Source organism: Mytilus edulis, chromosome 14 (genome assembly GCF_963676685.1).
Source record: "Mytilus edulis chromosome 14, xbMytEdul2.2, whole genome shotgun sequence".
NCBI classification, from domain to species: Eukaryota; Metazoa; Mollusca; class Bivalvia; order Mytilida; family Mytilidae; genus Mytilus; species Mytilus edulis.
Window position 1 is genome coordinate 59,758,300 of NC_092357.1, and position 26,883 is coordinate 59,785,182.

General features: G+C 32.9%; 2 protein-coding genes and 1 long non-coding RNA gene across 3 annotated transcripts; 2 read left to right on the plus strand and 1 right to left on the minus strand.

Annotated features, from left to right (window-relative positions):
• Nucleotides 1–464: 464 nt before the first annotated feature.
• Nucleotides 465–4,555, minus strand: LOC139504347 (uncharacterized). The gene is made up of 3 exons (XM_071294420.1): nt 3,691–4,555; nt 2,568–3,557; nt 465–2,269 (listed from the first exon to the last, which is right to left on the minus strand). The coding sequence occupies exons 1-3, from the start codon at nt 4,553–4,555 to the stop codon at nt 465–467; spliced, it is 3,660 nt and encodes a 1,219-aa protein (XP_071150521.1).
• Nucleotides 4,556–6,697: 2,142 nt separating this feature from the next.
• Nucleotides 6,698–10,218, plus strand: LOC139503203 (uncharacterized). Its single transcript, XR_011659061.1, has 2 exons — nt 6,698–6,849; nt 9,123–10,218. It is a non-coding gene; the product is annotated as an uncharacterized lncRNA (long non-coding RNA).
• A 5,536-nt stretch (nt 10,219–15,754) lies between these two features.
• On the plus strand, nt 15,755–25,996 carry LOC139503559 (ras-related protein Rab5-like). Its single transcript, XM_071293360.1, has 6 exons — nt 15,755–16,133; nt 19,224–19,409; nt 20,306–20,457; nt 21,504–21,629; nt 23,843–23,936; nt 25,074–25,996. Exons 2-6 carry the CDS (start codon nt 19,250–19,252, stop codon nt 25,166–25,168), a joined length of 627 nt encoding a protein of 208 aa, XP_071149461.1. The 5' UTR covers nt 15,755–16,133; nt 19,224–19,249; the 3' UTR covers nt 25,169–25,996.
• Nucleotides 25,997–26,883: the final 887 nt, after the last annotated feature.

Here is a 26,883-nt window from a genome sequence, read left to right on the forward strand (position 1 = left end):
AAAGTTTAATTCTAACACGTTGATTTTTACATCCCAAAAAGGTCAAGATAAGGGATTTTTGTGAAATTTGACAAAATCAGCTGGATTTCAACCAAATAAAGGACCAGGAAACATAGAGCGCAGGCGTCGACAAGCTTAATATTCAAATAAGACATGTGAAATGTCTTCACAAACATTATTTTAAAAGATCTTTGTTGTCGACGTATGCGCTCTATGTTACCTGTCCAATAATCTATGGAAATTTACCCATTTTCATTGATTTTTTCGTGAAAAATCAATATGAGTACAACTTACCTGTAAGATACCTGTAAGATCGTTGTGGGGCTCATATGGAAGGATCCTATCCTTTTTAGCCCACCCTATTTTGGTACACTTTCAAAACTGATACAATCATCAATCCTGCATGATTTGGTGCAATATTTCACACAATTAAAAAGTTATATAGAAAATTATTTGTGTCCTCATCAATTTCTTAACTGATACATGACTGACTCCCAATGACGGTCTATACTAATTTTAAAGGCTTCCACAGTTTTTGATGAAATAACTTCAACTGGTAGGTTATTCCAATCATTAATAATTCGTTGTGAGAAATGTCTTAATCGAAAAGAAGTGTTACATCTAGGTTTTGCTAATTTCCAATTATGCCCACGGGTATTTGTACTGATGACAGTAAAAAATCTTTCATAAGATATATCTTCGAATCCTTTTAATATTTTGAAAGCTTGTATCATATCACCTCTTCGCCTTCTGTGAGTTAGGGAAGGTAGTTTAAGTACTTTTAATCTGGCTTCATAGCTTAAATGTCGTATATCAGGAATTAATTTAGTTGCTCTCATCTGCACTTTTTCTACAGCATTAATATCTTTCTTTAAATGCGGATACCATATTGTATTTCCATATTCCACGTGTGGTCGTACCAACGCAACGTATAGTCTTAAAAATGTATATTGATCTTTAAAGATAAAAGTTCGGTTAATTAGCCCAAGTATACTATTGGCTTTATTTATTTTACTTGATATATGTTGAGAAAATTTAAGATCATTTTGAAAAATAATTCCAAGATCCTTTTCTTGTTCATCTTTAATGATATCAATATTGTTCATGGTATAAACATTTTCAGGATTATTTCTTCCATAATGGATTTGTTTACATTTGTTCACATTAAATTTCATGTCCCATAACTTGGACCAATCGTAGAGGGCATCTAGATCATTCTGTAAGACATCAGATTTAGAAGTAGGTGCATAAATTTTAGTATCGTCTGCGAAATTTTTTACTATAGACTCCACAACATCTGGTAAATCATTTATGAATATAATGAAAAGAACAGGTCCAAGTACACTGCCTTGGGGCACGCCACTAATTACATTTTGCCATTCAGATTTTTCCCCTTTCACCGCAACTTGTTGTCGACGTCCAGTTAAAAAGTCAGTTATCCATTCTAATATAGATCCACGAATACCGTATGAATACAGTTTCTTTAGTAATCTTTTATGTGGCACTTTATCGAAAGCTTTGGCAAAATCGAGATATAATGTGTCCCAGGATATATTATTATCCATATATAATGACCAGTCTTCCATGACATCAAGTAATTGTAATATACATGATCTTCCAGAGCGAAAACCAAACTGTGAGTCTGATAACAAATTATTGGTTATTAAATGATCAATCATTTCCTTCCGTATAACCTTTTCCAAAGTTTTACAAACAATTGAAGTTAGACTGACCGGTCTGTAATTTCCCGCATCCAGTTTACTACCTTTATTCTTAAAAAGTGGGGTAACTCTAGCATCTTTCCATTCTTTTGGAATTTTTCCAGTGTCAATGGACTTTTGAAATATCAAAGTCAAAGGTTTTGAAAATGTATTTGCCATACTCTTTACTATTAACGGATGAATATTATCTGGACCCATAGACTTGCTTCCATTTAATAAAAGTAGATATTTTTCAACTGTATCTTGATTGATCACAAAGTGGTCTAAAGATGATTCAAAATTTCTCTCTTCAATATTAGGTATATTATTTGGATTTTCAGCAGTAAATACACTGGCAAAAAAGTCATTTAATACAGTCGCTTTTTCCTTGTCGGAAGTAGTTAAGTTCCCATTTGGTTTCATGAGGTTTGATACTGCTGATTTTGATTTCACTTTACTTTTGACATATGTCCAAAAATGTTTTGGCTCAGTTTTAGCTTTTGATGCCACTAACTTCTCATATTCCTTTTTTGCTTTTCGAACGTTCTCATTTGCCCTGTTTCTAGCAACTTTATAAAAATCAAAATCTACTGCTCGTCTAGTAGCCAAGTATCTTGACCAGGCCTTTTGTTTGCGTTTTATATTGCTCAGACAATCAAATGTTAGCCATAATGGTTTAGGTTGACAACCCGGTTTAGGATTAGTTTTCGGTATATACGTTTCGACACATTTTTTTATATTTTTCATAAAATATTTTCCACATCTCGCTTATGTCTTTATCTTCAAAAGAACTATCCCAATCAAAATTGCTAAAGTCTTCAGAAAATTTTTCGAAGTCACATTTTGAATATTTATATTTCGATTTACCAGTTTCATATTCATTGAAAGAGTACAAAAAGTCAAATGTAATGGTAGCATGATCACTAAGTCCCAGTGGAGCATCAATATTAATATTGTCAATATTGCTTTCATCTTTTGTAATAACTAAATCTAGAGTTCTACACATCTGATTTTCCCTAAATCTTGTAGGTTTATCTATATGTTGATATAGAAAATTGTCGCGTAAAGCTTCAATAAAAGTATGTTCGTAATGGTCCTCAGAGTGAGGCGTAGTCCAAAAGTTCCAATCAATATCACGCATATTAAAGTCTCCCGTTATTAAAATATTGTTATACAATCGAGCTGCTTCATTCAAAAGTCCAATAATATTTAAACATGAGTTTTGATTTGATGGGCTTCTGTATATTGAGCCTATCAATACAGTCTTATTGTCTTTTACCCAATTACACCATGAGGCATCATCATAAAGCGAATTCATATATTCATTTGGTGAGACACAGAAATTACTTTTTGCATAAATAATAACTCCCCGTCCTGTATTTTTACTCGGATAAGCTATATAGCCTTCAATGTTAAATAATGGAGAAATGCAATCTATATCAATATTTGTTTTTGGCAAAACTTCTGTTATAAAAATAAAATCTGGTTTCACGACCTGTATTTGTGCTTCAAGTTCATCAATTTTATTACGTAATTGATCAGCATTGGTGTACATACACTTTACTTTGTTTACAATTAAAGGGTTAATATTTCGATCTAAATCATCAATATTATTTTGCCTGTTATTTTCTGTACTTTCGGAAGTACTATCACTTATCACACTACCATCATTGCTTATATAATCAGATTCACTTGCATTGTCATTTTCTGCATTATCAAAATTATTAAAAAATGCATTATCTTGCGTACTATCTTTAGCACTCTCAGATGTACTGTATCTTATTTCACCACCCTTTTCGCATATATCATCAGATTCACTTGCTGAATCAACATTTGATGTACTTGCATTGTCATTTTCTGCATTATCAAAGTTATTAAAAAAATTAACTGTAACATTTGAACTGTAACAAAAACCAACTGGAATTAACGTATTTACATGTTGTTTGATCTTTTCTATAGCAAGTCTACGGTCGAAAATTGGCAGTCTGACCTAAACCGCCACTTTCAACACTACTAGCTGTATTTGTCATACTAGACTGACCAGAAATGTCTTTTCTTTCAATGATTTTCCCCCGGAAAATTACCAAGTTTGCATTGTTTGTTGCTTTTTTCTTCCTCTCTAGCTCTTTTCTAAGCTCAGTGTTAATATCTCTCTCCTCTTTTGTCAAGTCAGGGGTAATATAAATATTGTTCCATTTATGTACAGTATACCCATCACTGTTTTTCCTTCTTAACAATTTAGAGTTCCCTAGAACTTTATGCTTATTTACAACGGAGCCAACAGTTACTTTCATCAGTCTTGGTTTACTCTCATTTGGTTTACCCAATCTTATAAATGATTTAATTTCAACTTCATCACTCTGAACAGTGTGCAATATATCTTTTAATGAAATTTCATCATCTCTTTTCTTATTATCAGTACTACAATCTGGTTCTGGGACATTGTGAATTATTAAGTTACATTTTCTTTCTTCTCTGTCCCTAAACGACTCAAAGGCTCTTTCAACTCTTTGGTCAATTTTAACATCCATGCTGGATTCAACTACTTTCAATTTAGTATCAAGTTCTTCAAAAAGTACCCTTTGTCTCTCAATGTGTAACCCTAACTCATTTAATTTTGGTAATACGCGGACACATCCATCACAGTTAAATGGCAAATTAGGGGTCGACTCGGTTTTCAGTAACTCATATAATTTTGCTGAAACGTGGCTACACTCTATGCAGAACCAATATCGGCATATATTACAGTTCATACATTTTTGATTTTTCTTAAATGTTTCTTCACATTGGGCACAAGATTTGTTGTTAATTGAGGTCGGCGTGGTGCCTGTCTTTGGAGTTGCTGTTTTACTCATTATGTTTTTTTCTGAATGAAATGTTAGTTAAAAAGATGTGTCAATGTTGTGTTGAAGCTTTCATGGAGAAAATGTTAATAGGGACACCAAATTTATGCAGGATTGATTCAGATTTAAAAAAAAAAATTAGGGGCACCAAAAAAAACCCTTTTGCTGTCTTCGCCGGAACCGGAAGAATCAACTTGTGACGTCATAATGAAACGCAGAAACGTGAAATTTTCAATAAAATGGCTTATATCCTATCTAGTCAATGTATTAGCTAAAATTTATTGTGATATTGTTAAACAAATCCGAATTTGAAATTTACGCTAAAAAAGGGGGCCATTTTAGGACCTTATCGAACATACTCCTTTCTCGTTTCTTTTCAATGCTATAAACTGGTATCTGCTAGATTGAAACGATTCAATCATAGTAAAAAAGACAACCGTAAACCAGCTTAGAATTTATAAACTACAAAACGTAATCGGTTATTGTTCATTCCGTTTTGGTGTTTCATACCGACTTATATGGTTTGTGTAAGCTTAAAACCCTTCAAACATTAATGTGATAGGTATAATAAAGACTGTTTTACACAAGGATGGAACTGTTTTACTTTCAAAGTCGTATTATAGTGATATCTATCATGTACGGATTCCGACTCTCACCGGTTAATTTCTTCTTTTACACGTGCTTTTTAAACTTCCTGTTTAAACATCGCAAGTTTCAAAATTGTTTTTTAAGTGAATTAAACTTATTTTAACAATCATGAAGCATTCTAGAATCATTTTTAAGCAGTTTCTACTTCTGTTTGATGACGGAAAACAGGTTTTCTCAAGAAAATACCGCAAACGAGCGCAGAGGATTTGAAATGTACAAGTCAAATCGGCACCTGGTTAAATCGGCATCTAGTCAAATCCACAGGTGCTTGAGGACAGGATCCTGTATGAGCCCCATATAGTCCCTCCCCCTTATTATCATAAATCTCAGATTTTTCGATATATATCACTTATTTGTACCAAATATATACTAATATACCATATTTAAAACTATGAGTCCCTTTCAATAAATCAAACTTTCATGCCAAATTATTAGCAAATTTGTACTTGAAATTTAGGTAATACAGATTTTTGGTTACTACCGTTATATTTTCAGCATTTTGAAAGATTTTCTATTTCAAATCTCTTAAAATATTGATTTTCAAAAATGGAATATTGTTTTATTGTTGTACCAAAATATTTAGTACAAATCAAGTACCTAAATATTACAATAATTTTAAAGTAAAGAAATAGTACTAAATATTAAAAGTAAATTTCCAGTACTACATATGTTTAGTACAGAAATAGTACCTACGTAAAAGTAGTTGTGTATACAGTAATCGGAGGCGGATTTAGGGGGGGGGGGGACAGGGGGCCCGGCCCCCCCCCTTTTTGGGAAAAAATTTGGTTGCTTATATAGGGAATCACTGAAGCGTGACTGGAGCGGGCCCTCTCTTAGGTCAGTCAGTGGGCCCCCACTTATGAAAATTTCTGGATCCGCCACTGGTAATAGAAAGGTTTGAAAAAAATATATTTCCGTGGTCTTTGTATACTCTGAACAACGACAGTCCACAAATGTCATACAGTCACTTCCGGCAAGATTCTGCGCACATTTTAAACATTTTTAATTAGAACACATCAAACGATAGAACAAGGCGAATAAAATTTAAACCAAGACAAAAACAATTTACAACAAATGTTAACGATAAAACGTGTTGGGGTCAAATCTATTTGGCGCTATAAATCTCAAACTTTACGTTTATCTAGTCCATAAGTTTAAAGAGAAAAAGACACTTAATAAAAAAGCCTTGAGGAACATTGCTAGTTTGTGCAGCATATATACATGTATAATATACATGACAAATTTAAACCTTCTAGTTTAGTTTATCTTTTTTATCTTTTATATATATTTTTTATAAAAACGAAATTAATATAGAAGACGAAACTAAAATCAAAGCTGCTAATTTTCAATATTTTTGTTAAATACTTTAACAAATCGACGAAATCTTCATTGGTGTATACTATTCATATGCATTCTGTGCTTGAAATAATCTTACGGTCTTGAATTATGCACTTTTGAAAATATATACAAAGGGCAGATAATTTTTAAAATTCATAAACGAATGAAGTAAAGTTTTTCGATCGATCTTTTTAGGTTTCCTGTAGAGGTATTTTAACATTTCCTATTAATCTCAGATCGACATTTTAAATGTTGACAGATAAAGAAAACGATAAACATTGTCTTATCGCCAAGGGTGAAATAGTACGACTTGTCAAACGGTAAGTACACATTCACTTAAAATTTATGACCATTCTTTACAAATGTGCAGACATGTACACAACTGCATATGATTCAATCACATACATTACAAAATGCGCATGTGTACTTTCGAATTCTAGTTTGAGGTTTTGATTACAATAAAATACATTTTTTTTTGTTTCAATGTACGTACTCACATACTGACCTCGAAATTGAAACTAAATTCTTACACGTGTTTAAAATCAAACATCTAATTAGACCCCATAATTGAAATAGCATTGACAAAATGACTTTATGAAGAACGTATCTTTAATTTTTGAGGCGTCATAGTTTGGACTAAAATTATTTAGTTATCTACCAGTATTAAATGTTTAAAAGATTAATTAAATTAAGAATAAGACGGAAATAATTTTACCTAATCTAAAGACAGGAAGCTAAATACGGGTCACCCATTTTCTTGTCCAGTTCATGGTTATAGATGGTCATAGTGTAATTATACCATTTGAACAATTGCATGCTGTTTTAATCTTTAGTTAATTGATTAATAAAGATAGGAATACGAAACTTAGTATTTAAAATATTAAAACTTAGGACCAGTTTCCGTAATGCTTCATAATTATTCGAGACGAGAAAAACTAGAAGTTATTGGACACTTGTATGTTGGAAAGGGACAAGTAGTTTGCTATTATGTTTTACAGCCGATTCCAATGAGTATGTACATGATGTAGCTAACGGTAATATCTTTGGTTAGCTTGCTTCTTTAAGCTGAATCGTTTTAAGTCATTGTAAGGTTAGGTAAACTACCCTCCTTTAAGAGTAGACTAGCCAACAGATAACCAATCTATCTGTCTGAAGGACTAGGCTACTTCGAAAGAAGGGTAGTATACCTTACCTAACAATGACTTCATGGTTCATCTAGCAAGCAAGCTAATAAAAGATATTTAACTTTAGCTACATACTCAATGAAATCTGCTGTAACATGCAGATAATTTAAAACTCTTCCTACACGATATTTCGGATTTCAACGTCCCTTTTCCGACTAGGCGTTGATGTGTTTTATACATTCACATCAAAAATGAATGCCATTCTTCAGCATGTATTTAAAATGTTCCGTTATGAAATTTCTATGTTGTGTTGTTACACTATTGTTTCGGGTAAGGTAGAAGGTTGGTACCTATTAAAACGTTTAAACCCGCTGCATTTGTTTGCACCTGTCCCAAGTCAGGTACCTTAAGTTATGTTAAGTTAGTTGTCGTTTGATGAAGTGGTTCATAAGTGTTTCTCGTTTTTTATATAGATTAGACCGTTGGTTTTCCCGTTTGAATGATTTTACACTAGTAATTTTTGGGGCCCTTTATAGATTGCTGTTTTCGGTGTGAGCCAATGCTCTGTGTTGAAGACCGTACTTTGATCTATAATGGTTTTTCTTTTACAAATTGTGACTTGGATGGAGAGTTGTCTCATTGGCACTCATACCACAACTTCTTGGATCTATGTATATATTTATGGTATAAGATGTATTGCTTCTGGCTTAAAATAAACTATAAATAACTGCATGTTCCGATAGACGGAAAAACTGATAGAAAAATGTAAAAACCAAAAGACATTTTGACCAAAGGAAACTCCATTAAACTTGCGCGTTGTAAATATGCAGGTTTTATTTATAAGAAAGTATATAAGGAGATGTCGTATGAGTGCCAATGCGACACCAGAGTTCCAATGAAGGCCACCGTATCTTCAACAATAAAAAAAAACCTCATATCGTATAGTCCCCTTTAAAAGCAATCTAATTAAAAACCGATCTCTCATCGCTCCTGTTTCTGATATGTCGCGTGGGAGATCTAACGAAACCGGCTTTGAGGTCCCATGTGAGTGAACTAAAAGTCATGAATTTATAAAGATATGCAAATGAGTTGACGACCTATTAATAAGCCAATCAAAAAAGTTTATGAATTATTATGACTGACGATTTCGTCGTAAATAAAATGAGTTACATCCCTTTGCCTTACGTTAAACTTCCAAGATCGTAGAAGACTCAATTTCATTGGTCGAAAAAGACACACCTACGAGGTCACTCACATGTGACCTCAAAGCGGGTTTCGTTAGATCTCCCACGCGACATATCAGAAACAGGAGCGATGAGAGATCGGTTTTTAATTAGATTGCTTTAAAAGAACCCAACATAAAAAGTGTGAAAATGAAATTGTATACTATTTAGGTTGTCATAAAGACTATCTGTTATAGAAATAAGATAAAGTAATTCATATCAGTATTTTATTTTCCTTTTTTTCAGGTGTTCTTCAACTATAAGTGTTGCTATGAAATGAACGTTAAAAGAAAAGCCTGGATAGCACGGCACTTCTTAAGATGGGTTAAATTTACATTAGTGTGTGTGTTACTGCTTTCACTTCCCATGTTCTACCTCAATATGAAACCTTATCGAGTCATGCCAAAATCTTTTATTTATGATGACGGTTGGCAACACAGAGGAGTATGCAACTTTTCAAAAATATCTGCTGCGCAAATTACAACTTTGCATGACACCGACTTCGACTTAAATATGTTTGTTCATATTCCGAAAATGGATCAGATATCTGAAATATTGTACCATTCGAATAATTTAAAAGACGTTCCGTCCGCAAAGCTGGTTAAAGCATTTCTAGACGTGTTCACCGATATTGATTACGTCATCGATATTGGAGCACATGTAGGTTCGATTTCTATTTTATCTGCTATGATGGGGAAAAAAGTTGTAGCTATTGACGCAGATAAGGAGAATCTTAATCTCTTGTGTTCTTCTGTAGTAAATTTAAGTTTGCAGAAAAACGTTGTCATAATTCATGGAGTCGTAGGCATAAGTCATAAGGCGGTCACGTGGGCATATCAAACCAATGGAAACCACTCCGGAAATTACGTAGATACTGAAGATATCACGTGGTCGCAAAAATCTGGATCAAACTGGCGTTTAGAGGGTAGAGTTCCTTTTATGATGGACAATATGATTGACATGCTTCCAAACATGTCAGCCAGCAACGTGTTCGTCAGCATTGATGTGAATGGATACGAAAACATTGTGTTGTCTGGAGCACATTTGTTTTTCAAGAAAACAAAAGTTAGAGGAGTTCTAATAAACTTTAAATATCACAAATCGAAACCATCGGGTAGCTTCATTGTTCAAATATTAAAGAAAACGGGTCTGCATCCATATTGCTATTTAAATAATACACTAGTCAATTTAGAAAAGTACAAAATAAGTGACTGGCCTGATCAAATAATGTGGATCTGAAGCTAATATAGTCAATTGATTTTATATAAATGTGTATTTTATTTTATTATGTTCTGAGTCATCATGTTTTCGATGTTCATATTTTATAAAAATAAAAAATAAATAAGTCAATATAATGTTTTTTTTTCATTGTATGATAAATATAGTTCACATTGCACTATACATCATATATTTGTCATGTGAACATCCCCAAACAAACCTCAATGTCTGACCGTTGATATGCTGCCCCTCATATAAACACTGATGGCCTTTGTTAGTCTTGTGTGATTTTTAATTTTAGTTTCTTGTGTATAATTAGGAGTTTAGTATGACGTCCATTATCACTGAACTAGTATAGATATTTGTTTAGGGGCCAGTTGAATTAAGGACGCCTCCGGGTGCGGGAGTTCTCGGTGCATTGAAGACCTATTGGTGACCTTCTGCTGTTGTCTGTTCTATGGTCGGGTTGTTGTCTCTTTTACACATTCCCCATTTCCATTCTCAATTTTACTGATGTTTCTTTTGATTCCAAAGTACTTTGCTGTTCCATTTGAAGGTTGAATAGTTGGTTCTAATAACGTTTACGGGGTATAGTTGAAAAAAGGTAACGAAGAACAACATATTTTTACACAATAAACAATTGAGTACCATGTACCTTACGAAGAAAAAAAATACACCCAAAAAACTACAGAACCAAAATGATGCTAGTTGCAGAATGTTATATTTGACAGTCCATTCAGTGAGTTGCGCTATTGCTAGATGTACAGTGATAATTTACGGTGCTCAAAGTATGTATAAGTGTTCAAGTATTTAATTTTTAACTTTACATGCATTGTGACTTGGACGTAGAGTTTTCTCGACACCTTCTTATTTATATAAACAGTAACTGTTGAATATGCTAATTTTCAGTAACGATGTTTGGACACATCGCGAACCTTTCTTCGCCTACGATTTATAAAGCTATTGATTTTGTCACATAACACGAAAATGAGTGTGTCTAATTTTAGGGTAGACTATTGACGTTATGTATTTGTTCAGTGATGAGAAATCAGACCGCCCGTCGTTAATGCTCATGTACGACTACTAAATATTTCACATTAAGCCAAGGCTGATAATTCCGTTTCCACCCCCACGCCCCCCCCCCCACTTTTTTCGTCATTTTTACAAAATTGCGTCCTTAATGTAGCTGCGCATTTATCTTTTTTATTTTGATAAAATGAGGTGAGGTTTTTATATTAAAAAACAAACCAAAACATTTTTTTTTTTTTTTTAAAGAGTCATCTATCAATATTTCATTTTGAAAATTAGAATACGATTTAGTTTTCTGTTTGTTCACAATAGTTCTTTGTTCCTGTATAATCCTTTTTAATGATAAAGAATGTTTAAATACATAACATTGCTATCCAATTTAGGATGTGAAATGTCCTTAGTGAAAAGATAGTTGACAAAACAATAAAAAAATCAAATAACAATTATATTACGGTTATTACAAGTGCATATGCATAATCTATAAGAATATATAAAACAATTCAAAACAGGGCTTGTGATAAAGGAAACGTAACATAACAATTTCCCCTGAAACGAAACTTTGGACCTTTGAAATTTGATACTTGAGTGCAATCCCGAGCACAGAAAGTATCATTTTGAATAGAATTATCAGACTAAAAAATATGTCATTCTTGGACAAACATCAATGCGGTTTCTCTCGTCATTCTGGAACTAACATAAATGTGCATGGTTTCTTTCATAATTATGGGACTACCATCAATGTGGTTGCTCTTGTGGTTCTTGACTAACATTAATGGGTTCTCTTGTCATTCTGAACTAACATCAATGGGTTCTCCCGTCAATCTTGACTAACATCAATTGGTTCTCGAGTCATTCCTGACTAACATCAATTGGTTCTCCAGTCATTCATGACTAACATCAATGGGTTCTCCAGTCATTCCTGACTAACATCAATTGGTTCTCCAGTCATTCCTGACTAACATCAATTGGTTCTCCAGTCATTCCTGACTAACATCAATTGGTTCTCCAGTCATTCCTGACTAACATCAATGGGTTCTCCAGTCAATCTTGACTAACATCAATTGGTTCTCCAGTCATTCTTGACTAACATCAATGGGTTCTCCAGTCATTCCCGACTAACATCAATGGGTTCTCCAGTCATTCTTGTTGACTTACACCAATGGGTTCTACCGTCAATCTAGGACTGACATCAATGTGGTTTCTCTCGCGATTTTTGAATAACATCAATGGGTTCTCCTGTCATTCTGGAACTAACATCAATGGTTCTCCCGTCAATGTGCATTGGACCAACATGAATGATAATTAACTCCCGTCATTCTTTGACAAAAATCAATGGTTTCTCCATATGATATATGGTCTATTATTTATGTTGAGTAGGATCCTGTAGTACATTTATTGTCGTTGGTTCATTATCTGTCATATTTGTTTTTCGTCATTTGCCTCTAAATTAGACCGTCAATTTTCTCGATTGAATTGTTTTACATTATTCATGACGGGGACTTTTACAATCTAATTAAAATATAGTCCTCTGATTTGATCAGTCTTTTGAGGATAACGAAATCAGAGGTCTATATTCTAATTAAATTGGGGACTTTAATAGCAGACTATATGTCATGGGATTTTCTCATTGTTAAAGGGTGTATTGGGGCCTATAATTGGCCTACTCCCACTTCAATTCAGCACTGATAGATAGTCTTATAGGCATTCATATGATACTACATCTACTTTTGTATTACAACTCGTGATCGCGATAACTTCTGGTTACTATGAATCTCACTCAACACTTACATGTTTTAGGTATTGATTTTACTATTCTTAAGTCGTGCAAAGTTAATTATAAAATGTTGCTGGATTGTCTGATATATTACAATATACTTTTTTAATTCATTTTGCCAATCTTCCTTTGTTCAACCCATTATTTTACACTGTATATGGTTTCTTCATTCCTTCAATTTCCTTTCCGAATGCCAGCGGTTCTCTCGTGGCATTGTCCCTCATCTGACTATAAAACTGATCACCATTGTTTAAAATAATACTATGTTTTATGATAGAAATCTTTATATAATATAACTTCAGAAAATGATAGCATCAATATTGTATGAGGGAGATACGTTTTAATTTTCAGAGTATTTTAATTTTTTTCTTTGAAATATGCCAGTAATGAATACGTTTTCTAATCAAATATGGCAACTATTAAATTAAATTAAATTCGGGAGACTCAAAAAACATTTTATAGAGAGAAAAAAAGGTTGACAATCATAACACATCTTATTTTTATGATATAAACAAGTATTATAACCACAAAAAACGATTACGAGGTAAACTGTTCTTTTCTAAATTTATTCGAATCAGGATCAATGTTCGATAAACTTCAAGTTGAAGTGACCACAGTGACGATGACGCCATCATGGTTAGCCATCTTATACGAAAACTATAACCAGCCGTACACCAACACCTAAACCTGATTTTGGATGGATAGACAGACGGACGGAAGCACAGATAAGAAAACGTAATACCACCTACTATAAATGATAATATATCATGAGTGGAACCGCGACATAAACAAGAGAAAAGAAAAGTTCGAAAATTGTTTTAAAGACAGACGGACGGAAGCACAGATAAGAAAACGTAATACCACCTACTATAAATGATAATATATCATGAGTGGAACCGCGACATAAACAAGAGAAAAGAAAAGTTCGAAAATTGTTTTAAAGAACAGCTTTAATATAAAAAAAATAGTGTGATGTACTTATTAGTAATTGATTTATGTTATAATTATTGGGATGTAGAAGCAAAAGTAGGTATATATCTTTTATATTGTCTATAAATTGTGCATACACATGCATAGCTCTATCAAAAAAAAAAGGATAGGGGGTTAAATCCGCATCTGCGATATACATGTATAATGTTTGATCTTTTATTTGATTGTTGAAAAAGAGTATTTTTTTGTTGGTTTTTATTCGTGTTCTATTTGCCATATACATGAAATACATATTCAATTAAAATGCCAACACATATTTTATTTTATTTAATCATGCATATATACCCATTAACTACGGGGCGCCGAATGGGACTCTTGTGGTTTTGTACAAAATTCAATTCTGTCATAACAAAATCATTTTTGTCTTACAAAACTATGTGATACAGACTTGTTTTATGAGAACTTCAATTTTGTGATGACAAAATTCATTTTTGTAGACAAAATTCGGTTTTGTCATGACAAAATTCATTTTTGTCATGACAAAAGTCAATTTTGTCAAAAGTTATGCAAATATAAACTTATTTGCATACAAAATTGACTTTTGTTACCTGATATGGAAATTAAAACACAAAAGTCAATTGTGTGAGACAAGATTCAATTTTGTGTGACAAAATTGACTTTTGTGAGACAAAATTGACTTTTGTGAGACAAAATTGACTTTTGTGAGACAAAATTGACTTTTGTGAGACAAAATTGACTTTTGTGAAATAAAATTGACTTTTGTGAGACAAAATTCACAAAATTGACTTTTGTGAAATAAAATTGACTTTTGTGAGACAAAATTCACAAAATTGACTTTTGTGACGACAAAATTGACTTTTGTCAATTTAGTCGACAAAATTGAATTTTGATTTTGTCGTCACAAAATTGACAAAATTGAATTTTGTCAATTTTGTCTCACAAAAGTCAATTTTGTCTCACTAAAGTCAATTTTGTCTCACAAAAGTAAATTTTGTATGCACATTAGTTCACAGAATCCAAACTAAACTAATTTGCATACAAAATTGACTTTTGTTGCCCAATTTTCTGCTGGTGGACGTTTCGTCCCCGAGGGTATCACCAGCCCAGTAGTCAACACTTCGGTGTTGACATGAGTATCAATAATGTGGTCATTTTTTTTTATAAATTTCCTGTATACAAAACTTTGAACTTTTTGAAAAACTAAGAATTTTCTTATCCCAGGCATAGATTACCTTAGCCGTATTTGGCACAACTTTTTGGAATTTTGGATCCTCAATGCTCTTCAACTTTGTACTTGTTTGGGTTTATAAATATTTTTGATTTGAGCGTCACTGATGAGTCTTATGTAGACGAAACGCGCGTCTGGCGTACTAAATTATAATCCTGGTATCTTTGATAACTATATTCAAATTAGGTAACAAAAGTCAAGTCTGTGTAACAAAAATGAATTTTGTCATGACGGAAGTAACTTTTTCCACTGAAAGATAATTTTGTATGACAAAATTTTAAATTTGTAGTATGCTACAAATTTTGTTAAACTGAACTCATTTTCTTCTTCTTCTTCTTCTTCTTCTTCTTCTTCTTCTTCTTCTTCTTCTTCTTCTTCTTCTTGAAATTTTTTTGTCTATTTTTAAAATTGCGTTATTTGAAATTTTATGTACTAGTTAAAATTTAAAAATAATAGTAACAGGGTTAGAATAGGATAAAACTAAAAAAATAGTTAAAAACAGGAACTTGTATGTACACTATACATTCCAACATGAGTACACTATACATTCCAACATGAGACGACAAATTATATAAATCTATGATTGTTCACTTCTCTCTGTACCACCAGGTGACACAAAATAATGAATGGACACTTCTCCGTATTTCCAAAGTACTAAAGGAAGTAACTAATTATTATGTGTTTTGAGACAGCCCCTCTGATTACATAGTATTATCAGTAAACACTCAACCACGGAAGTGGATTTAGTGACTTTCCTCGTACAAATGTTAAACTTTATAAACTTTCTAAAAGTTGATTAGGACTGTATTATTTGTATTAAGGCTTATATTGTGTTTTCGTGTGCTACATTCATAACAAAACGTTACAAAAGAGTAGTTTTGTTGATATTATTTTTCATCTGATACCTACTAAGAAAGTGGGCGTGTATACATCAACAAGTTTTACTGATTAACGGACGATAATATGCATTGTACTTTGTAATGTTATACTTATGTCCATGTACAAAATGACATTTTTATAACCAGAAGCTATACGTGCAAATAGATATATTTTACAGGTAAGTTGTGTATTTTAAACTTATAAATAATCGTAGTAAAATGTTTAAATACCGAAAAGGGGGAGGACGTTCACTTTGTATATTCTACCTAGCTATACAGAGCACACATGCACACAATTGCTCAATTTAGACTATAATAAGGAATTCCTCGACACTGACGCTTTATACAACCCTAGGCTTGATGGATACCACAATTTCCTACTGTTGGGAGCTATGTTATATATAACATATAAAACAAAAATGTGGCAATAAACTATATATAAATGCTTCACTAAATAGCAATATCTCTAAATGTTTAAGGACTTAAAGAAATAAAATGCAATCAGCAATTCAGAAGAACTGAAGCCGTAAATAAATTCACATTAGCACGGTATGTGTATGTATATGAATGTAGGTATATTTAGATAACAGACGTCAGTTTGACAATAGTATTTTGACATGTCCCCCTACTAGATGTAATACAGATCGTAGTACTCGTAACACAATGGTAACATTGTAACTCCTTGATTTGATCAGATATTGGTCAATCAGGATGACGAACTGGATTTTCCTTCCCTCTTCATGAAAGTACTATATTACATAAGGGTACTTAAAAACATGTTTATAAATATATATGGGCTAGCTAGGTATGTCAAATTGTCCTTGGCTGATCTCTTTTAAAATTACTAACAGTTTATTCAATATATTTGTCCTTACTTTTTTTAACATAAATTGTCATCCTGCTTATTATTTATGCAAAGTGTCCTTACAAACAAGTTTTTTTGCTGAGTCTTTCAAATTTATTGTCCCTTTCAATATCACAAATATTTATTCCACCAACAAGTCAAACAAATCTTCAGAGTTATAATATGGATTCTAAAACATTATACTATTTTTTTTATCGGAAATCTCTATTAGGGTACATACATTTCGAATTTTATTTCCTGGTGCATCATGTGCATTATATTTATAATACATGTGTTTCCTATATATTACATCTTTAAAAATATAAGGTAGGTCGGTATGGATTTTTTTTAATTTACCTTTTTTAATTACATCAAGTCTATGGGAGGGACTTTGTGACTTTAACAGTGCTTATTGAAAAATGAAAACTTTTGGGAAGGCTATTTTTATATATAAAAAAGGGAGGTTAAGGTAATATGACACACGCATCTTTTTTTTATTTGGCCTTACCGGTCGTTAAAACATTTGACTTCTACAGTTACAGTTATTCACAGATCCAAACAAGAACTATGTGAAGAATAAACTCAACTTTGACTCGAAAAGGACGTACTGATTTATATCGATCTGATGAGCTAAGCCCTTTTCAACTGATTTTTATATATAAAAAAGATGATGTGGTATGATTGTCAATGAGACAACTCTGTGAAAGTTAATTCACATGTTATACTGTTACACCACTGAATTAGGTTTTTTTTTTTGGGGTGTGTATGTGTGTGGGTGGGGGGGGGGGGGCAACAACAAACTAGTTTAACCCGTCTCATTCTGTATTTGCCTGTCATGGAAATGTTATTTAGTGGTATACAGATGATGACCACGAATAATAGAACGCGTGATTGCCTGTGACAAATATTACATGCCTATTCAGGACAAAAACAAGTCATCGATAGATTTTTCAAACTTGGTCGACCTGGATGAAGGATGAAAACTTCATTTGAGAACAAATTAAAAAGTGAGTATAACTCATTTGGGTTTGAATTATGCCTAATGTGACACTCTCCCCATTCCGCCATTACTATGCAAAGTAAGTAAGTAAGTAAGTAAGTATATCATTTGTTATAGTGACATGTGTAGCATAGATAATATTACATAATCAGAATACAATAGTTACACCCGGCCCGTTGGACCTATAAGTCACTTTAAACCTAATGTTCAAATTTCCAATACGCAATGTGATTGTTACTTATAAAGAAGTTCCTTTCTTTTACAAACAAATGAATTTAAATATTTGGCAGTTTGTCTTTGATGAAGTGTCATTAAATTAGAAAATGTTCTATTATCAATAAAATTACTATCAAGGCTCACTGATTTAAATAATAAATGTCTTAAGTTATGGTAATCTTTACAGTACAACAAGAAAATCAAATGTTTTTCATCTTCGACAGATCCGTCATCGCAGAAAGTGCAAAAACGTTGATCAGGAGCCTCATTTATAAATCGCCCAGTTTCAATGCGTAAAGGTAGAATACCACAGCGAAATTGTGCCATAACTGATTGTTCTTGTTTCTTGATGTTCATTTTGACGTAAAGTTCAGTCTGGTACTTCTGTTTAGTAGTAATTTGGGGGAGAGTAGTGATTTTACCAGTCTCTCCCCATTCTTCCATTTCTATGCATTTATGCAACCCCCGAATCAAAATAGTCGATTGCTCATTTGTGTACCATGTATTGTCCGGTTTAACCAACGTTTAACACGCGACATGATCTGATTACCCTTCCGGAGCACATGCGACCTTGGTTCGTGTTGCTCTGTCTTTACTTTTTGATGTTGTGTTTTAACAACTGTATGTGGTTTGATCGTTTTTCTGTTTTTTTTTCATGTCATTGTCATTTAATGTCAGACTTGTGAATTTGAATATTTCTTTATATAGATATAGGAAGATGTGGTGTGAGTGCCAATGAGACAACTCTTCATCCAAATAACAATTTATAAAAGTTAACCATTATAGGTCAATGTACGGCCTTCAACACGGAGCCTTGGCTCCCACCGAACAAAAAGCTATAAAGGGCCTCAAAATTAGTGTAAAACCATTCAAACGGGAAAACCAACGGTCTAATCTATTTAAAAAACGAGAAACGAGAAACACGTATAAATTACATAAACAAACGACAACTACTGTACATCAGATACCTGACTTAGGACAGGTGCAAACATTTGCATTTGTATCTTTAGCCTCTCCTTTACAAGGGGCGGATTTATTGGACCCAGGGGGTCCGCCCCTTTGTGTGAAAAATTTGGTTGGTTATTCAGGGAATGACTGACGCACGACTGGAGAGGGCCTCCTCTAAGGCAGTCAGTGGACTACCTCTTATAGATATTTTTGGATCCGATACTGCTTATAATTATACAATGATATTTTATTTTTATTAAGATCTTTGATCCCCATGTTAAGAAAACATGACCCAACGTTCACAGCCAAAACAACCTTCAGCAGGAGGATCAAAATCAAAGCAGATAAAATTGGTGCTTCTTGGAGAATCCGGAGTTGGTAAATCGAGTATAGCCCTTCGTTATGTGAGGGGAGAATTCAACGAGAACGGCGAAGCTACTATTGGTGGTCAGTATATCATTGTGTATTATGTATAATCTATTGTAAAATTCTAACAAATGAATGTAAATTTTGTCCAGATGATTTTCCTGCTTAAAATCTGAAGTACAGCTACTGATATTAGAGCGCAAAACACGATAAAAAGAAGTTCAGCGACTGATATTAGAGTGTAAAAACATGATAAAAAGAAGTAGAGCGACTGATATTAGAGTGTAAAAAACCATAATGAAAAAATAAGTACAGCGACTGATATTAAAGCGTAAAACAGATAAAAAATACAGCGACTGATATTAGAGTGTAAAAACATGATAAAAGAAGTAGAGCGACTGATTTTAGAGTGTAAAAAACCATGATGAAAAAATAAGTACAGCGACTGATATTAAAGCGTAAAACAGATAAAAATAAGTACAGCGACTGATATTAGAGTGTAAAAAATGAGAAAAATAAGTACAGCGACTTATATAAGAGCGTAAAACACGAGATAAAAGCCTCAAACGACTGATATAACAGTGTAAAACACGAGAAAAATAAGTACAGCAACTGATCGGCTTACTTCGATTCTAAATGCAAATCTTCTTTAGAACGATCGTCATGCACATGCCTGACATATTTGCCGCTGAAGGTTAATCAATTTAAATAAACAATATCTGAAAATAAGTTGAGACAAACATTTAAGCATTTAACTTAAAAAATAAAACGATGTGGTATGATAACAAATGAGACAACCCTCAACTATAGATCAACTGAGGTAAAAAAATAAACTTATAAATACAGGTCACCGCAATGCCTTCAACAATGAACAAAATCCATTTACATATCAAGCTATAAAAGGCCACGAAATGAAAAATGTAAAACAATTCAAACGTGAAAACCAGTATAATAGATGCTATCCTTTGATTTTACAGCTGCATTTTTAACAAAGACCGTCAACGTGAGAGGTCAAAGTGTAAAATTTGACATCTGGGATACTGCTGGACAAGAACGTTATCACAGCTTAGCTCCTATGTATTACAGAGGGGCACCAGCAGCAATTATTGTGTACGACGTCACGAGTAAGGTGAGTCATAAATGAACCCTTGTATTCCATACTTAAAGAGCACGGAAGAATTTTTTAAACGAAAAATACCGTTCATTTCTTGATATACATTTTACAAACAAAAACCAGAGCTCAAAAGATGGAAAAAAAAATGAAATTACCTAGGGAGCAAGAAAAAATCAAATAAACTCTTTAAAGCCTGGCATACGGATTATCTTGATTATCAACTTTTGAAGTATTTCTTTCTTTTGATGTGTAATTGGAAAAAAACTCAAAAGTCAACAAGACATTTTTAAAAAGTTTTATGTTCAAAAACTAATCATGATTGATTTTTTGTTTAATCAGTTTTCAGTCATCTTTTGTACTGTTTTTTTTTTTGTACCCTTCGAATTTTGCACTGCATGTGATTTATCCTAATGTGCTGATGTTCTGTACGCCTGCGTCTTTGTTTTTGATATGTCCTGTTGTTTTGTTGACCCGTGCGACTGTCTGTTCGATTATCTGCTTTTAATGTGTTCTATGTTTCATTGTTCCCTACGACTTTCTCACTGCTTGTAATTTATGTTTTGATGGTACGTACGCCTGCGTCTTTGCTTTTGATTTGTCCTGTTATTTTGTTGATAATAAATATAAAAAAGAAGATGTGGTATGATTGCCAATGAGACAACTATCCACAAAAGACCAAAATGACACAGACATTAACAACTATAGGTCACCGTACGGCCTTCAACAATGAGCAAAGCCCATACCGCAAAGTCAGCTTTAAAAGGTCCCGATAAGACAATGTAAAACAATTCAAACGAGAAAACTAACGGCCTTATTTATGTAAAAAAATGAACGAAAAACAAATATGTAACACATAAACAAAGGACAACCACTGAATAACAGGCTCCTGACTTGGGACAGGCACATAAATAAATAATGTGGCGGGGTTAAACATGTTAGCGGGATCCCAACCCTCCCTCTAACCTGGGACAGTGGTTTAACAGTACAACATAAGAACGAACTATAAAAGGCTTTGCTTTTGAAACATTCAACATGATTACATCTTTTTAACCAATTTTCAGTCATCTTTTACCAGAGCACAAGCATGGATTAAGGAACTACTTCAGCAAGCGAATTCACAAATGGTGATTTGTTTAGCAGGAAATAAAGCTGACATGGTGTCTGAAACTCGTACCGTTAGTAGGGAGGTGGGTATCTTACAACAAATTAGAATGTCAATTGAAGTTCAGTAGAAATGTGTTAACAGAACATTGATTTTTTTTTTTTTTTTTTTTTTTTTTTTTTTTAAATATTTCTGAGGGGGCAGGACCTTTTTGGGATATCTGGATCGGTTGTTTTTAAGCTTAAGATTAGGGATTGACCCTTTCTGGATCCGGGAATTCTTCTTTCATTTTTTTTTAAATTCGGGACCTCGTGATTTCATGTTTTTAAGTCCGGGATTTCGAGATCAGGACCCCCTCCGACCTCCTTCTCTCCTGTGTTATATTACGAAAGACAGAAGAGGTCTCTGACCTTTACTAAAGTGTTTTCGAGTTAAGATAGGAGGAAAAATTTGCTCATTTATTAAGTAATTTGTAATACATTGACAAAACAGGCTCGATAATATACATATTAGTATCTGCCTAGCCTAGGATTCTGGTTCACTGCTCAACAGTAGACTATCAAGATTGGGTGAGGACACCAGTGTAGTATTTGCCTTTCATTTATTTTATCAATTTTAACCTCATTTTGGTTTCAACAACACCATAAGCATCCTTCTAATTTGGTTGACTGTTACAAAATATGTGCACTTTAGGAGTTCCTTTTGCCGTAAGGGAGCTACCATTTGATTTTTATAAGGGGGGGGGGGGGGGTGGGCTAGGATGAAAAATTTTGTCCTGCATTTTTTAGTTGTAATCTCTGTCCTGCCTTTTTACTTTTCACTCTATTCGGTCCAGCCTTTTTTTTTATAGTTTATCCTGACTTTCTTTTAACTTAAATGTCATCCTGACTTTTTTTTTTGCAAGTGTCTCACCCTGCCTTTTTTTTTTACTCAAAATTCCTGTCCTGCCTATTTATTTCAAATTTCATCTAGCCCCCCCCCCCCATTAAAATCAAATGGTAGCTCCCTAATCACATGTATAATGATGCCAGGACGTTTTAATAATGGCAGTTAGATAATTAAGGAGGAAGGGAGCTATATTTCTTTACTTCCACTGAGTCAACACGTGGGATAAAGAGTTACCATTTGATTTTTAGGGGGGCTATGATGAAATTAAAAATAAAAGGCAGGGCAGGAGTTTTGAGTAAAACAAAAAGGCAGAATGAGCAACTTGGCAAAAAAAAAAAAAAAAGGCAAGCAGGGAGACCATTTATGTAAAATAAGTCAGATAAACTTACAGCAAAGGTTGGACCAATTAGAGTAAAAAATTAAAAGGCAGGACAGAGATAAAAACTAAAAATAATACAGGACAAAAATTTTCATCCTAGTCCCCCTATAAAAGTCAAATGATAGCTCACTTATCCTATAAAGACTAGTTCAACAATATTTTAACAAATGAGTACGATGAAAGGAATTGCTATGTGACATGAAAGTACTGTAAATTCAGAAATTATTATGATGCTTAAATTAAAAAGGCGAAAAATGCGTCTGGGGAAGTATCAAGTCCAATAATAAAAAAATCACATTGGGATATATATCTGATACACATATACATATATGTTGTGTACAAGTTGTAATGTTGTACACATTATAATTTGTACAGATATTTTGTACAAGTTGTCAGCGTTTTATTTACCGCTTAACACAAATGGATGATGCAATCACACAGTCTTTTGTATTGTATATTTCTGTCATATTTCCACAACTTCATTGTACAGTCTAAAACTGAGCATTGATACAAACACATTATATGAACACAAACAGACTTTTTACGTATATGATTTTGGTATAACGAAGAAAATAATGTAAGAACTTAAATCATTCAGGTATCCTTATTCACTGTTTTAGGACAAGGAGAATAGCACTTAATGTTAGGGTGAAGTATATAAATTTGAAATTAAGACATTTAATCGATACATTTTAGAAGATAAACTTTTATCACCTGGTGCAAGAAGGTGTGTATCAAAAAACTTATAACTTGTACAAAAATCCTGTACAAATTATTATTTGTACAAACTTACACAACATATATAAACATGTATTCAACTTTACCTAAAATGGCAATAATGTATCTCGCATGTTTGTCCATTCTTTAAAAATCGCAATGATAAATTGCATGCAATAATTTCTGAATTTACGTTCCACTTTGCTACAGCGCATCTATCATAGATAACATACTAATATATTATTTATTTATTTTGTGAATGAAATTATGTTGATATATTTCCATTTACTATTATTTGAACTATTTTGTTTCAGGAAGGAAAAGATCACGCGGAAGAACATGGTTTATTGTTCACAGAGACGTCTGCCAAAACTGGATTGAATGTAGAGGATATGTTTATTAATTTAGGTAAATTGTTATTTATATCATTTATACCACTTCACGGTCTTAGAACTTATTACTTGATACATGGGGTTGGCAAAAATGATATACAGTCGACTCTTGTTATTATGAGGTCATCGTAATTCGGGAATTCAGAATTGCAGAAAATTTAATGGAGCAAGGCGAAAATTATTTTGGACGATTTTATGGTATAAAAATCATGTAAATCGAAAGAAACATGAATTGTATTGTTTTACTATTAAAAAGGGGTTGTCTGACGCATGAGCTCTTTCCTGTGTCCACTACTGTTGAAACTATTAGTACAGTGAAACCTGACTAAACAGAATCCTGTATAAACCGAAAACCTGTATAAACCAAACATGTTCGTAAGCACCGTCATATCAAATTATGTGCGTTGTGAACCCGAACATCGACCAAAACCGAACCAAATCCTAGTAAGTCCCGATGAGGTTCGGGTTAAACAGGTTTCACTGTATTTTGAAGAGTACAGTGCCAAACATACAAATGGAAAGAAGTGATTTGATCTTTCATTTAGTTTCCCAGGTGACCTTCAGAGCAATTAAATATAACTTGATGATTTTTTTGTGTAATAATGAGCAAATAGACCACTTTTGAATTCATCCGTCACCGGGAAAAAACTGGTCAATTATGCGCGCTTTTATGACGTCATTTACCGGCAGGATCCCTGCACTATTAACGTTCATCAAGCGTCTGAGTGATCGTTATTGTGCAGAATCAATAAGAAATAATGTTTGTTTTGTAAGTACCTAACCACAATTCCCTAATGACAGCAGCGCTGATTGTCAATTATGAGAATTTAATTTGCCGAATAATTCGTGCAATATAGTATTATAGTTTTCCAACCACTAGCTCGATCAACATTGGAACGGAAGTTACGATGCCCCTAAACGCTCGAATGATGATTAAAACCAGAGTTTTTGACGGAAACGCATCGAACTCGAGAGTTGTTTATTAATACATGCAATTTGACGACTTTGTCGCTTGAACCACTGCATAAAATAGATCTTTCAAAAACAAAATCCCTTGTAGTTATCTTCCCATAGATCAACTTTACCATAAGTTTATAAAGAATTTTGTTACTCAATGTTTTTAGTACTTACATATTTGTATTTTCACTTCTAGCTGCCAAAATTGTTGCCACAACGATGTCACCTGGCAACGACATAGAAGAAAATGTCCGATTAGAAGAATCAGGCAAGAAGGGTGGATGTTGTTAGTACAGGCCACGTGGTACAGGTTACGTGGTACAGGCAAACATTCCTACTGTGATATCAACTTTGTTTTTAAAATATTAACCTTGCCTTGACCTTCATTACACTTGTCAGCCATTTTGGAAAGTTATTATTGACTTTTTATCATTTCCTAACATTATGCGGAATACGGATATGTAGGGGATAAATGGCAATACGTACATTTGTATTTGTGCACTGTTACAAAAAACAGACTTCATCAAAATACTCTATTTATTTTTATGAGTTGGCCATTTTTATAATTTAATATTTCAGGTAAAGAGAGAGCAGTCATTTCTGTTTAAAAAAAGTCAATTCACGTAGATTTTGAAAATGATTTCTGATTAATATTCAATAGAAAAAAAATAAAGTTATTTTCTATTTTTTTGAAGTTTGACAGAAAACAATTGCTAATCTTTATTTACAGTTATAATTCATTTTGATTTCCTTAGATCTTGCAATTGTTGATTAAAATTGTGTGAATTTTGTTTTTAGAAAATTAGCCAGTATAAATGGTTGTTGATTAAAAATTAAGGTAGACTACTAACTGCCATGTGTAATTTCAAAAAATGTTTTTAAAAAGCACATTAATCAAAGAAGTTTAATGAATTTTCATCATGCGTTTTGAATAATAATTTGTTTTTAGCTTTACCCGTAATCCTAATTAATTTTTTAAATATATTTTTTTTTGCTATGAGAAACAAATTTTGATTGTGTTATAAATAATGTACATATTGTTTTTATAAACTATAAGATAGATATCAAACCAAGAGCATATTTATAAACTTAATTGTAATAAAATATCATGACGTCGTATGCAGTCAACTCGTTACAATGTATATGATTTAGACTTTTGTTTGGCTCAAAGACATAATCTTTTCATGTGGCCGTTACGTCATCAACGTTTTTTTGTTTGTTTATAAAAAATGGAATCTGGAATTTAATGATAAGGAATGACTGTAATATCGTTTCTTCTATTCAAAATAACCTAAAAAAATGTAGTGCACACTTTAATAATAACCAGCATTGCACCACATGTTTTATGTTATTTTGAATGGACATGAAAAATAATAGTCATTCCTTAAATAACATTACATGTTTCATTTTAAGCGAAAATGTATTCGATTCCCATGAAACCAATATATTTAGTGTCAAATATGCATTTATTTAGATAATGCTGAATTTGTCATTTTGATGTATAATTAACATTGCCATTAAAGCGGGAGGTTTGGAATGCCACAAACCCAGGTCCAACCCACCATTTTCCCTTAAAATGCCCTGTACCAAGTCAGGAAAAAGGCAATTGTTATATTATAGTTCGTTTCTGTGTGTGTTACATTCAATGTTGTATTTCTGTTGTGTCGTATTTCTCTTATAATTGATACGTTTCCCTCAGTTTGAGTTTGTAACCCGGATTTATTTTTTCTCTATCGATTTATGAATTTCGAACAACGGTATAATACTGTTGCCTTTATTGAAAATAAGGATGGGTTTATTTCAGACACCATGCTACCATGTTTAAAAATTAAACAGATACTTAGGTTTCAACTCTTTAAGGCAGAAGAGAGGCGAAACATACCAGTGGAACACTCAAACTCATAACTAAAAAATAAACTGAATCGTGATGTCATAAAAGAAAAAGACAAAAAGACAAACAACAGTACAAAACACACATTTTAGAAAACTTCAAACTGAGCAACACG

What these genes read in the sequence shown, in the direction of transcription:
- LOC139504347 (XM_071294420.1), bottom strand. Translation starts at nt 4,555, where the DNA reads ATGAGTAAAACAGCAACTCCAAAGACAGGCACCACGCCGACCTCAATT. An exon ending in TGTTGAAAGTGGCGGTTTAG is followed by an intron (nt 3,558 to 3,690) that starts GTCAGACTGCCA and finishes TTGATAATGCAG; the next exon opens with AAAATGACAATGCAAGTACA. An exon ending in TTTCAATGAATATGAAACTG is followed by an intron (nt 2,270 to 2,567) that starts GTAAATCGAAAT and finishes ATTTTTATAAAG; the next exon opens with TTGCTAGAAACAGGGCAAAT.
- LOC139503559 (XM_071293360.1), top strand. Translation starts at nt 19,250, where the DNA reads ATGACCCAACGTTCACAGCCAAAACAACCTTCAGCAGGAGGATCAAAA. An exon ending in TGTACGACGTCACGAGTAAG is followed by an intron (nt 20,458 to 21,503) that starts GTGAGTCATAAA and finishes ACCAATTTTCAG; the next exon opens with TCATCTTTTACCAGAGCACA. An exon ending in CTCGTACCGTTAGTAGGGAG is followed by an intron (nt 21,630 to 23,842) that starts GTGGGTATCTTA and finishes ATTTTGTTTCAG; the next exon opens with GAAGGAAAAGATCACGCGGA.